At 55.5% G+C, this 12,683-nt stretch overlaps 1 protein-coding gene across 4 annotated transcripts in view; it reads right to left on the bottom strand.

The window, feature by feature from the left end:
- The window catches only part of KCNC4 (potassium voltage-gated channel subfamily C member 4), a 46,077-nt gene that overhangs the window by 13,013 nt on the left and 20,381 nt on the right, over positions 1–12,683 (bottom strand). Inside the window, exon 4 of one of the 4 annotated variants that reach the window (XR_015254974.1) lies at positions 1,595–1,726. The exons of 1 other annotated variant lie outside the window; for it this stretch is intronic. Coding sequence is in view for 2 of the 3 variants with exons in the window: in XM_086717788.1 (XP_086573914.1) it covers positions 11,084–11,145 (62 nt within the window). In the remaining variant the exon portion in view is untranslated. Of the gene's footprint in view, positions 1–1,594; positions 1,727–9,934; positions 11,208–12,683 lie in introns of those variants that run through there. 2 more of the 4 variants (XM_086717788.1, XM_086717789.1) reach the window with 2 other exon arrangements.

The raw sequence follows: 12,683 nt of genomic DNA, 5'->3' as shown, positions 1-12,683 counted from the left end.
CACAACTCAGAGTTCTGAACCTCCATTTGGCAAGCGGATTAAGATTTCTCCCCCTGGGGCGCCTGGATGGCTTAGTTGGTTGAGTGTCCGACTTCAGCCTAGGTCATGATCTCACGGTTCAGGAGTTGGAGCCCTGCATCGGGCTCTGTGCTGACAGCTCAGAGCCTGGAGCTGCTTCGGATTCTGTGTCTCCCTCTCTCTGCTCGTCCCCCGCTCACACTCTGTCTCTCTCTCAAAAGTAAGTAATAAACATAAAAAAAGATTAAAAAAAAAAAAAAAAGATTTCTTCCCCTGAAGCCAGAAATGTCCACAATGACAATAAAAACCCAGAGTGGTCTTGGTCTCAGAGTAACCCAAACCTTCCATCCGCCAAGCAAGGGTGGGGTGGCGTCAGGCTAACCCAGCCGCCAAGGCAGCCTGTTAAAAATAATGCTTACGTAAAGCAAACACCCCCAGAAAAAGAATCCCGAGTAATCTGGGCGGGCTGGAATAAACGCCTCCTGTTCGGACCTACCTCTGAGATGAAATGATCTATTTCTTCCTTGAACTGCTCCCCCAGTTCTGTTCATTCACGTGCTTGCTCAGCAGACACCCAAACAGTGTTTTGGGTTTGCCCAGCTGTTCTATTTCCAGCCTGTTGAGTTCATTTTAGGTTCCACGGTCGGGATTGGTCCCTCCTCCTTCTCCCTCCTCCCTTTCTCGGTCCTCCTCTTCCCGCATTTTCTCACTCCTCCCGCCCCACTTCCCTTCCGACTCCTCCGTCTCCCACCCGTCCTCCCTGCCTCTCTCCCCCACCCCCCTCCAGGATCCCTGCTCTGTCTCTCCTCTAGTGCTTTCTCCCACGTCCCTACTCTTCGGCTCCTATGCCCCAGAGCTCGCGGGTGTGTGTAGACAAGCCCTGGGAGAGAGGAGGACTGCAAGGTGGGGTTCAGGTGGTAGCCCTGGCAGCAGGCAGCTTGGCGGGCTTCTCTCTGGCTTCTCACGGTCAAGTACACAGGTATCACACAGGTGCTTCACGGCCACCAGGAGGGAAATGGCCTCACCAGCCGGTCACCTCGAGAGCATCCATGCCCCGGGGCCCTGCATCATGCTTGGACACTGCCTCCGTCCTGTCATCCCCCTAGTGAATGGCCCTAGCAAGGATTTCGGGAAAAGGGTTTCTAGTGCTTTCTGTTGTGGAAGTCACACCTGCCAAGCCCTACTCCCCTGATTGTGTCTCTACAACACGGCGGACGTGCACAGAGCACCATTCGCCTGCCTGAGCCTGGCTAGCTGTTTCACCTATTTCACCTCTCTTTGCTCCTCCTGGCAAAAAAAAAAAAAAAAAAAAAAAAAAAGGCACAAGCAGCAAAGCCAGTGGCAGCTAAAATTCTGGGTGTGGGCAGTTAATCGATGACAGGAGAGGGGCCAGTGCCACGGGGCCAGCTGCAGCCTGTAGAGCCAGCGGTCAGGGGCATGGGGGTGGGGCAGAGTCAGGCTGCATGGGTTCAGGTCAAAATCGCGATGTGAAATCTGTCTGTGAGATTGCTGTCGGGCTGATCTCCGTGCCTTGGTTCCTTATCTGTCACATGGAAGTGATTAAAAGAGCTCTTACCTCCTAGGTTTGTTCTGAAGATGAATCCTCACAGAAGGCTTAGGACAATGCTTGGCCTGTCAGGCGCTCAATGTGAGCTATTACTATTTCCAGAAGCACCAGCTCTCCTCTTCTGGAGGAACACCCCAGCCCCTGAGGGAAGGTCAGAGGAATGATAACCTTTCACCTCAGGTAGTGCTCCAGGGGTTCCAGAAGACCCGTCTACCCACTTCCTCATTTAACCTTCATACCTCCTGTGGATGAGGGCAGGGGAGGTTTAATTCCCATTTCACAGACGTGGAAACTGAGGCCAAGCAATGTCATGGGACTGGGCCAGGCTCCTATGGAAACAACCCTCTCCAGCTTCTCTCTCTATGGCCCACTCGGGCAGCGGGGATTTTGCCCACATTGGTGCTCAGAGAGTTGGAGAGGGCAGGAGGCTCATAAAAGAACACTGGTGAAGACTGAGAACGTGGAATATGGAGAAGGGAAGAACCTGGGACACGAGCCCTTGGCTGGTCCACGTAGACTCCAGGGACGGTCTGAAGCCATTAGCACCAGGAGAGAAAGGCCCACTGGCCGGCCAGAGCCTGGGAAGCTGAGGGGAGTGGGGGGCTGTGGAAGGGGGCACTGCTGGCAGTGGGGGGGACTGGGCTGGCACACAGTGGTGGGTGGTAGAGGGAGGGGCCCAGCCTCCCAGGGAACTGTTCTGGACAGATTCTGAGACCAGACATGGGCCAGAATGACAAGTGTGAATGGCAGAAGTCAGGAGTGAGCGGCTAGCTCATTCCCTGTCTACTCATTCATTCCTCCGTCCATTCATTCATTCATTCATTCATTCATTCATCATTGAGCTCCTGAGCACTGAGCAGGAGCTGGAGATAAAAGTCTTAATAAGTGAGTAAATAGTAAGTCCCCATAAACAAGTAAATAAGCAACAGGCTATCCCTGTGCTAAGTACTACACTAGAGGGGCGTACCAGGTACCGTGAGGGTATAAAGGAAGAGTCCAGGGAAGGTTCTCACCGGAGGTGACAGGTGAGTGGGCCTTGAGGGACGTATAAGTCCCTTGAGGGATGTATAAGTGTTTGCCAGGCAGGGGACTCAATACTGGAATATGGAAGGGGGTCCAAAAGGAGAGAGAGGGTCTTCGAGACAGAGGCAACTCCTATCACATATCACTTCTGATTTCCCTTTCGCGCTCCATTTTCTTTTAGTAATCAAAGCAAAGCCAAAATTCCTTGTAGAACTCTGGCCTCTACCTTGACTCACACAAGGAGCTCCTGCTTTCTCTCTCCTCTGGTCAAAACAAACAAAAAAATATCTACCCTCCCTAGAGTTCTCTGGTGTGAGGACTTCCGATAACAGAGAACAAGGCTCTTACTCCATAAACTGAGAGGAGGTCTAGTAATCCTATGTCCTGGGAAATGAAATATACATGGACCCTGATTTATACTACCGTGTGGACGACTGGCACAAGATACTTTTCTCTGCATATATTAGAACATGAAGAGAGGGTGAAGAGACTAGAAGGACCTGGGAAATGTGCGGGTGTTTGAGGTGCAGTAAGGGTGTAGCGTATTTAGTGAGGATAGACACAAACTCAAGAAGAGACATGGAGGGTTCTAGAAACCAGTTTTCCAGTTCTGTCCAGGGAAATGCAGCTGGTCACAGTGTAGCACACTATGTCCAGAGGGAGAGTGCTGCCATTGGAGCCTTCTCACACACCCCCTACCCTCACCATCCCACCCCCCCCCCACCAGGCTCTCTGGGAGCTGGTTGCCACCTGGGCGGGGGGGGGGGGGGGGGGGAGGAAGGTCCTGAGAGAAATGAGGTCCCTAATGGATCTGCCAGGAGTACAAACAGTATCGTTCCCTCAGGGGGAGGAGGCAGTCCTGAGGCATGAGGCTAGACGCAGCTGGGGTGCCGGGAAGGAAACTGGTTCTGACTCCTATTCCTATAGTGCCCCCCTGGTCCACTGAGACGACAGCACAAGCTGGCCACCAGGCTGACCATGTATTGGCCTGGGAAGGGGGAGGGTCCTGGGGGAGCTTCTCGGTGCCGGTAGTGGAAGCCGTGGCAAAACTCCGCTCTCCATAGCAACTTGGCAGCTGCCACCCCAGGGAGGGCCACCATGGCAACAGCCGGGCCAGGAGCCGCTCCTCTGGGGGCTCTGGGCCTCCTGGGATCACCCCTGGTCTTCCCGAGGGCCAGCTGCCTGGGCCTGGGCCAGGCGGGACACTGAGGGTATGGGGAAAAGTCTGTTTTTGTTTGTTGCCCCCCTCCTTTTTTTTTTTTTTTTTTTTAGTTTATTTATTTTTGAGAGACAGAGAGAGAGAGAATATGAGTGCGGAGGCGCAGAGAGAGAGAGAATCCCAAGCAGACTCCACGCTGTGTGCAGAGCCTGACTTGGGACTTGAACTCACAAACCATGAGATCATGACCGGAGCCCAAGTCAGGAGTCAGACACTTAACCGACCGAGCCACCCAGGCTCCCCTCCCTTGTTTGTTTGATTTGAACATTTGATCACGGATATTGAATTTTAAGTGACTGTCCTTGGACCTGGGGCCTAAAGGTGAGAAACCGTGGGGGGAGGTGGTGAGTGGGTCTCTAGGGAGATAAAGAACAGAGTTGCCCATGGTTAAGGAATCCTAGGCTTTGGTCCCTACAGAGGTCCCCTCAGGGGTAGTGACACCCCAGTGGCCCCAGGCTCTGTCAGCTGAGGGCTCAGGATGACCCGGGAGGAGCCCCACTGTCCCACCCAGAGGCCTGAGCTGGACCAGGAAGCTCAGAGTTCCAGAAAGAGTGCATATGGGTGAGGGGGACTGGCTTGAGGGCATGCTGGGCCAGGAAACTTGTTTTCTGTTCCTCTTTCCCACCCCCCAACCTCTCCAGTCTTGTCTTTTGCCTCTTCCCATCTGCCTTTTCCCCAGAGCACTTACCCCACAGGGCTCAGCCCTGAGGGGAGCCAGGGTGAATGAGCTCTCTCAGGTGGCTCACCGGTTGGGGAGGGGGTTTGACAAGTTCCTGAAGTTCCGAAGTTCTGGAAGGAAGAGCAGGAAGAGCTAGGAGAACTCCCTTCTCCGCCTCCCTCTCTCTCAGTCCTCATTATTCTGACAGTTTCTCAGGCAGGAAATGCATAATGTAAAGAGAAGAGCTTTCACGTTACTCCCCAAGGACTCCCAGGAATGCCCTAGAAGTGAGGTGCAGAAGCCAGCTGGAGACAGCTTGGAGGAAAAACATAGGACGCAGTTCAGCGGCTGCTTATGGCACGGCCATGTCTGCCCATTCATTCATTCATAAACTATTTACTGAGCCCCTAGCACTGTGCGAGGCCCCAGGTACTTACAGGGAGGCAGGCAAGGGGCAAATACGTGGTCACAAAGCATGCTAAGCACCCCGAAGAAAATGAGCCCGCTGCAGTGATAGAAAACAACACGGGGCACTGGAGGGGGCCACCAGGGAAGTGACATTTAAAGCCACACCAGAGGGGTGAGGCAAAGGGGTCAGGTGAGGTGGGCACAGTGTTCCATTAAAGGTGGAAGAGACGCTGTGTGTAACAAAGGTTTGGGGGCTGAGGGAAGAGGGGTGTAGGGGGGCATGGACAGAGGCAGGGAGGGGTCTGAGGAGGCACAGGGCCGTGAGGGCCCCCCTTTACCTTGACAGAGTTTAGATTTTACTCAAAGTGCAGTGGGAATCCAGCCACTGTGGGTTGACGATGGGTTAACGTGATCTAGAGTCCATTTTCAGAAGGCCTGTCTGGCTGCTGGGAGGACACTGGGGTGTAGACAGGCAGCTGGGGCCCAGCGAGGAAGGGGTGAGAGATGGAAGGCTTGCGAGGCATATTTCAGAACTAGGAATGACAGCATTGAGGTGGGCTGGAATGAGGGTGGGAGAGGTTATTATGTGTGTATTTAGTCTACCGGTCTTTTGGCCTAGCCCCCCCGTTAGAATGTCAGCTCCATGAGGGCAGGGGTCCCGCCGACTGGGTCACTGTTGGTTCCCCAGGATACACTATGGGCATTTGATAAAGATTTAACATGAGTGAGTGAGTGAGTTAAGGTATGAGAGGGAGGGGTTAACGATGACACCCTGGTTTTTGCTCAGCCTCAGTGTGGATGGTGGTAGCATATGGACGGGGAGAGGAGGACAGGGAGGGAGAACCGTGAAATCAGAGTCCAATGTCAGGGGAGCGTGGGGGTGCTTTTGAGGGGCTGAGCAGGCAGGGTGAGTGGGTGTGGAGAGCGGGGAGGGGAGGGGGTCGTACTCTCTGGTCACTGATGCACATGCAACATGGAAAGCAGTGCCTGGAATAGAGAAAAAGTTTAATATATGTTTGTTGGATGAATGAATGAATGAATGAATGAATGAACAAATGAATGAAGTTGAGAGGAGAGTTCTGGGGCTGGACCTACAAACATGGCTGTCACCAGCTTCTGGAAGGCGTTTATGACTATAGGAGTGGGTGAGATCACCTAGCAAAGTGGGTGTAGAGAGAGAAAGGAAGGGACCTCGTCAGGCCAACCCTAGTCTCCACACCGGAAATTGCTGACTTACAAAGCAGGGAGCCTAGCTTAGCAAAAGCAGAGCCTGGCCGTTCTGGGAGACTCTTATGGAATCGCCCTAAAGACAGGTAAATATGGTGACTTGGGGGTGGGGGTGCAGGCTGGCCCCTCAGCCCTGTGAGAAACGGAGAAGCTTCCAGCACCAACAGCAGAAGGCCTCTGACCCCTCTGACCTGGAGCCACAGCTCTCCTGGCTCCCTCTCCTCAGCCCGTGATGCTATGGTCAGGCCCAGGTGAGGTTCCCCGGGAGAAAGCAGCTCCGAGCGTCCCTGGCAGCCCTTGTGGCCCCTAGAGCAACCCATGCTGTCCGGGGCTGAGGTGTGGTGACCACGGCCCCAGGTGACTGGGCCAGCTCACGTGCCACCTGTCGTGTTGATCCCACAAAGGCCTGGAGCCGGGCAATGAGGGCAGGTGCTCACGGTGATAACGCTGTCAGGGCCCGGGAGGCTGTAGGGGCGGGTACACATCGCAGGGTATCAACCCAAGTGAGGGTATCAACCGAGTCACTGAACCAGATGCACCACAGATGCCAGTCTCAGCCCTGGCATACACCCAGGATTGGCTGGAAAGAGGCAGACAGGGAGTCTAGCAGGGAGTTCCCCTCCAGAGCGAAAGACTTTGAGGAAAATCATGCCAGGAAAAGAGCTTATCTGGGTCCTGTTAGGAAGACCTGGGCTCCAGACCAGCCTCCACCGCTGAGTAGCTGCGTGGCCCCCTGTCAGTCAGAACGTGTGAGAACCGGAAGAGGTCTTCTAATTCAACCTTCCATGCCGGGCGGAAGTTCTTCCCACAAACCCTGGCACGTGACCATCCAATGTCTCTCCGGACATTTCCAGGGACAGGAACCTCGTACCCACAAGGCGGTCATTCCTATTCGGCAGTTCTGTCAGAAAGGTCTTTTACCAAAGGCCTAGAAGGACCCAACGCTAGATGTTAATAGTGTGGCCTCCAGGGAGGAGCGTAGGACTGAGGGAGGATGACAGGGCCTTCCTTCCCTGTTGATTTGGTATGGGATGCTTTCAACACCATGTGGGGAATTTGTAATAGCAGGAAAACAAAAAGCCAGGTTCTTCTTTATTTGACCCCGATCTGTCCTCCTAACATTTCCACCTACTGGTCCCAGGTCTGCTCTCCGGGATCAGAAGATAAGCTAAACCCACTTCCCCTCAGATGCCTTCAAATACTGAAGATGGGGGTCCCTTTTCTTCTGCAGGCTGAGCTGCTCCTGCTATAACTTGGTCTCCAGACCCGTCCCCATCCCAGTCACTCCCTTCAGACAATAAAACTCAGTGGGTTGCAGAGGAAAGAATCAAGAATTCCATGAGTTGGGGGTTATGCTAATTAACAACGGCCCCTTTTCTGTGGGGGGTGGGGTCAGGCACTACCAGGGCACCCACTTCCTCAATTCCAATTGAGGTGAATGAAATGAAAACCATTAAAAGCACAAATCCCTGCCCTCGGGCTGATGACTTAGAAGCCCCATTCCATTTACAAGGCAGGAAAGCATTGGACTCTTGGAGTCAGACTAGTTGGGTTCAAATCCCAGCTTGGCCCCTTTTTGGCTGGGTGACCCAACATGGCTGTCCTGCAGTTTTCTCTGTGAAACAAGAATAATGATGACACCGGTCTCGAAATGAGTTTTTAAGAGCATTAGATGTATCGCCCAGCACTCAATAAATGTTAGTTGTTTGGCATTATGACCCCCCACTCTCTCTGCCTGCTTCACAAGAAGATGAGGGCTTTACCGAAATGACGCTAATTCATAGTACTTATTTGAAAGGTGAGGCCAGAAACCAAACTGGGGTGGGTTACTGGGGGGAAGTTGCTCCACCACGCTCCTCCTCCCCCCCAATATTTGTAAGCAATGATTATGTGCCCAGGGTTTTACAGGCACTGCTCACTGGGTTCTCCCAACAGCTCCATGAGGTAGGTGCCATCAATACTTCCATTCAACGGGTGAGGAAATAAAGATTCACACGGGTTAAGTAGGTTAAGTGACTTGCCCCAGGTCCCACAACTAGGAAGTCATGGAGCCAGGACTCCAAGCTGAGTGTGAGTGTGTCTGACTCCCAAAGTTGGTCTTGGACACCAGTGTCCTGTTCTTTGAACCAGCCCCCTCGTTTGGGCTCAGCCCCTGCTTTTTTGAGGAAGCCACGGCCTTCCTTTCCTGACAGCCCTGCCCGCTGTTCCTGTGAGGTAAAGCGGACGGGTAGTCTGTTCTCGCTGAACTCTACGCCCCTCTCCCCTCCAGAAGTCTGCACCAGCGTGTCACCGGGGACCCTGCATCTCCTTGGGTCCCCTGAGGGCCACCCTGGCCTCTGGTACCCCGGGGCTGTTTGCTGGTTCTTGGCCCCTGACTGTGAAATGGTTCCACACTCATCTATGAAAAACAAAACAAAACAAAAACCCCCAGCCATCTTGGACGTGGGCCCCGATGCGTAATATCGTTATGGAGCCAGAAGTACATCCCATCCCATTATGGCCTGGCCAAGCTTCTCTGAGGCCAGCCTGGCTGCAAATGGCTTTCTCCAGCCTGGAAAGGGGGGGCAGGGGCGCAGGCCCTGCTTGCCCTCTGCGGCCGGGCGAGATCTTATCTTAATTGACAAGTGGCAGCCTGCCATTGCTTTGCCTTGGCCGGCTCAGGCTCCAAGCCCGATTTTCTCTTGTGCCTCAAGAGCAGGCTTCCCCTCACTTCTTCCGTCCCCTCTGCCTTCCTCACCCCCTGCCCCCTGTTATGCGCTTGTCCTTTCTTGGCGTGACTGAACACAGCGAACTCAGAAGTCTGTGGGGAAAAGCCTGAGAGCTCCGGAAAGGGGTGAGGAGGGAACGAACACTTGCTGTGGGCATCTTCTCTACGTCATAGGCACACCGAGGGCACTGGGCCCGGTCCTTACACGCGCGGTCTTTGAAACCCAAACTGGGCTGTTGTGATCCCCTTTCTACAGAATGGAAAACTGAGGTTGGCTGAGCTGTTCCCAAGTCACCCAGCTAGTAAGTGGCTTTGAACTGAGGCCCTACGACTCTAGACTTTGAACCGAGGCCCTACGACTCTAGTTTATGCCTAGAGTAAGAGGGTGAGGCGAACAAACATGTGCCCAGAGCTGGCTGCATGATTTACGGAGCCCGGTGCAAAAATGAACACGCAGGGCCCCTTCTTCCATCATTTCAAGACGGTGGCAGCTGAGCAGGAAGGTGTGGGGCCATTTGGAACGAGCGCACAAGGCAGCACAGCTGGGAGCCAGCCCTACGTGTGCCTCCATGTGACTGAGCGGGGAAACAACAGTGAGGGGCACGTGTCCCCATCGCTTACCCAGGATTCATCTATTCCCCATCGCTAAGTGGTCCCGGATGTGCCACCTGTCCCTTGCCGGCCTCAGTTCGTCAGCCATCCAGTCATCACAATGACTCTGGCATCCCCAGGGCCTTGGCCCACATAGCACTGGTGCAATTCCAGGGAAGGGGGGGGGGGGCCTGCACAAGCAAGCAGGAATACAGGGGTACGCCTTCCAAACACATCTCTTCCGCGTCACGGAGGGGGTCAGGTGGCGGCGGTGGAGACCAGAACACTGCCTGGGAGCTGGGGGTCCCGGGTCAGCCCTCTTTCACGACCCCGGGCAAGCCTGTCCTTCTCTGGGCATTCGTGCCTAGCTCTAAACGCAGGGGTTGGCAGGCATCGGTGATTCCGGGTGGGGAAAGGGCTAGGATTGGAGTGTGTTGCATGTCTCAGGTGTTGGGGTGGAAGCCCGGGGAGGTCCCCACAGACACAGAGCCAGAAAGGAGAGGCGGACGCAGTCACTAGAGGCGGGAGCAGCAGGACGCTCCAGATGTCTTTATTGGGGCTCGAGCACAGCACGACAGTGGAAGGCGCGCAGACAGGGCGGCAGGGCCCAGCCTAGGCATGCCTTAGACACACACACACACACACACACACACACACACACACACACACACACACGAGGGGACAGCTTTACAAAAGGACTGACCAACGCCAGGGAGGGGCAGGGCGGGTGGGACTGCGGTGAGAGGGCCGCGGGAGGGGCAGAGGCCAAGGTTGAAGGGGTCACCTGGCCTCTGCTATTGCACGCGTCCTCTGGCCACCGGCCAGGAAGTACAGTATTGCAACTGGTCTCCGCTTGCCCGAGGCTTCCCCTTCTCAGACCCCTGAGCCAGAGGGGCAGACAGACCCCTTCCCTGCCCGTCTGCCCAGCAGCATCTTTGAAAACAAATGGACGGAGGAGACAGAACAAAAACCCCAAAATAAAAAAAGACAAAACGCCCCCTCGGTCCAGGACACAGGTAAGGTGGAGGAGGAGTGGAAGAAGCTCCAGAGGAAGTCCCCTGGAAGTCCCCCAAAACTGGGGCGTGGGGTGGGAGGTAGAACCCCAATCTGGGGTGGGGTGGGGCCAGTGGAGCAGTGACCCTGGGGGGCAACCGGGCCTTCCCCACAGACCACCGGCCACAGGGGAAGGAAACAACCCCGAGGGGCCAAGTCTGGCCTGCCTGCCCCCCCCCCCGCCCCGCCCTTGGGACTGGCAGAGCCCAGACGCTCTTTCTTGGGACATTCCACACACGTGTTCAGCAGAAACAAGGAGTCAGTGAAGAAGAGGGGGGCCTGGGGGCGGGGCCTGGGGGCGGGGCCTGGGCCTGGGGAGACACAGCCTAACAGAGAAGACAGACCACCAGTAGCACGTGCACCACACACGAGTATAGTACGTACGAATATAGATACTATATGTGCATATATATCTCTTCGGTGTACAACAGAACAGAACATCAGACCCAGATGGCTCTGGGCCTGGAGGGTCACATGGGAGGTTTTCCGTCAGTCCTGTGCAAACAAGGGTCTCTGAGTCTTTCCCAGCGAAAGATTCTTGCCAGGGTTCCAGAGTTTCCCTAAGCCTTTGGCTTTCTGTCTGTCTGCCTGCCTCTCTCATGTTGGTGCCGCTTAAGAGAGGGTGAGGACTTCAGCCTGGGCATAGCTGGGCGAGAGGGCGTCTTGGCAGGTCTCTGTGTTTAAAGAGCACAGGTGTGAGACACTGGGACGCACGCTTTCGGCTCAACATTGCCGTCTGGGGGGGCAAGGAGTTCAGCAAAAGAAAGGGAGAAACAAAGAATGAGATGTTAGAAGGAAGCCAGCTGCTGACCCACAGCCTGTGGGCTAAGGACTAGGCCAGGAGCAGAGCTGGAAGGCATGGGGACCCCGGGCTAAGAGGCCAGGAAGAGCAAGGATGGGTCAGCGAATGGGGTGAGCCCCTTCATCACCCCTCTGCCTACCCAGCACTAGGCCAAGGTGACTCGTAGGCCATGTTACAGCTTATCTCCATACCTGCTCATGTAACGAGCTCCAGGAATCACAAGCCCTCAGGTCTTCAAAACCCCAGTGCTGTGGGCGGAGGGATCACAGCCCTACATGCTGGCACGGAGGGAGTGGGGGACGTTCCTGGTGTGGCCTGGAGTCCAACCTGGGCGGCCCACCCCCGCATAGCTCTACCTGCCACCTACCACCTGGGGCCACTCCATTGTCCCCGGGGCGGAGGGACGGGGGTGGCTGGTGAAGAAGGTGCCTGAGTGTGCTGCCCTGTTGTGCCCGGCCACAGTTCCTCAATCTGGCAGGAACAGAGTTCTAGCAGTTGGAGGGTGGATGCCGAAGGGGAGGGTCAGGGAGGATGCACGTGTCCATCTCAGAAGAGAAGGCCAGAAAGGAGCATCTTATTGAGAAACCCAACCCTTCTCAGTGAGCCCTTCTCGGCAGCTCAGCCTCAGCCTGGATGTCAGTGGCCTGGGTCTTCCCTTCCCCTACCCTCCCAGTGGGGGCACAGGCAGGGCGGGCAAGGAGGCTGCTGTGGGGGCAGGGATTTGGGGGTGATACTCTCTGACCAGGGCAGGGGAGGCTCTCCTCTCCCAGGAAGCTCTGTGACAGGGTAGTCTGGGCCCAAGGGGGTGACTCCTGGAGCCCCAGCCCTCGGGCTGGTACTCAGTCTCCCCTCTGACTCCCGGCCTACACTGAACAGACATCTTCCACCTCTGGTTCCAGCTCGCAGCTCTTCCCAGAAGCCCTGGGGGCTGACAAATGCCTCTAAGTTTGTCAGCAGGCCTGGTACAAACTCGTAAGGTGAACAACTCCTACCCCGGCTGCTTCCCTGCTCTGTGGGGGAGGGGGTGGGCCCCAGCTGTGAGGGAAAGGCTTCTAGAAGACAAAGTAATGGGTACAGGTCCAAGTCTACACCCAACGTGAAGCCAACTGTGCTCTCAGATTACAGGTGGAAGGGAGAGCCTTCCCCTAAGGAGGGAGGCCCAAGGTCTGGACAGGCTGAGGCCCACGTAGGCAGCTGCGTTCCTAGGCAGGGCCCCGTGTACAGTGGGTCTCTGCAAACTCCAGGACTCACTTTGTCCCTTCCCAGGGCCCTGGGAGGTCCAGAGGTCCTGAGAGGTAGCAGCCTACTCAGCCGTCCTGTTAGCTAGGTCCTCTGTTTCCCCCACGGAAGCCAGAGAACCAGGGGGGACAGGTGGGAGCCCATCTCCCAAGGCACCAGGGGCTCCAGCTT

Source organism: Puma concolor, chromosome C1 (assembly GCF_028749965.1).
Source record: "Puma concolor isolate L17-30 chromosome C1, mPumCon1.1.hap2, whole genome shotgun sequence".
NCBI classification, from domain to species: domain Eukaryota; kingdom Metazoa; phylum Chordata; class Mammalia; order Carnivora; family Felidae; genus Puma; species Puma concolor.
The sequence above is the reverse complement of the archived record's forward strand: the minus strand, read 5'-3'. Positions and strand labels throughout refer to the sequence as shown.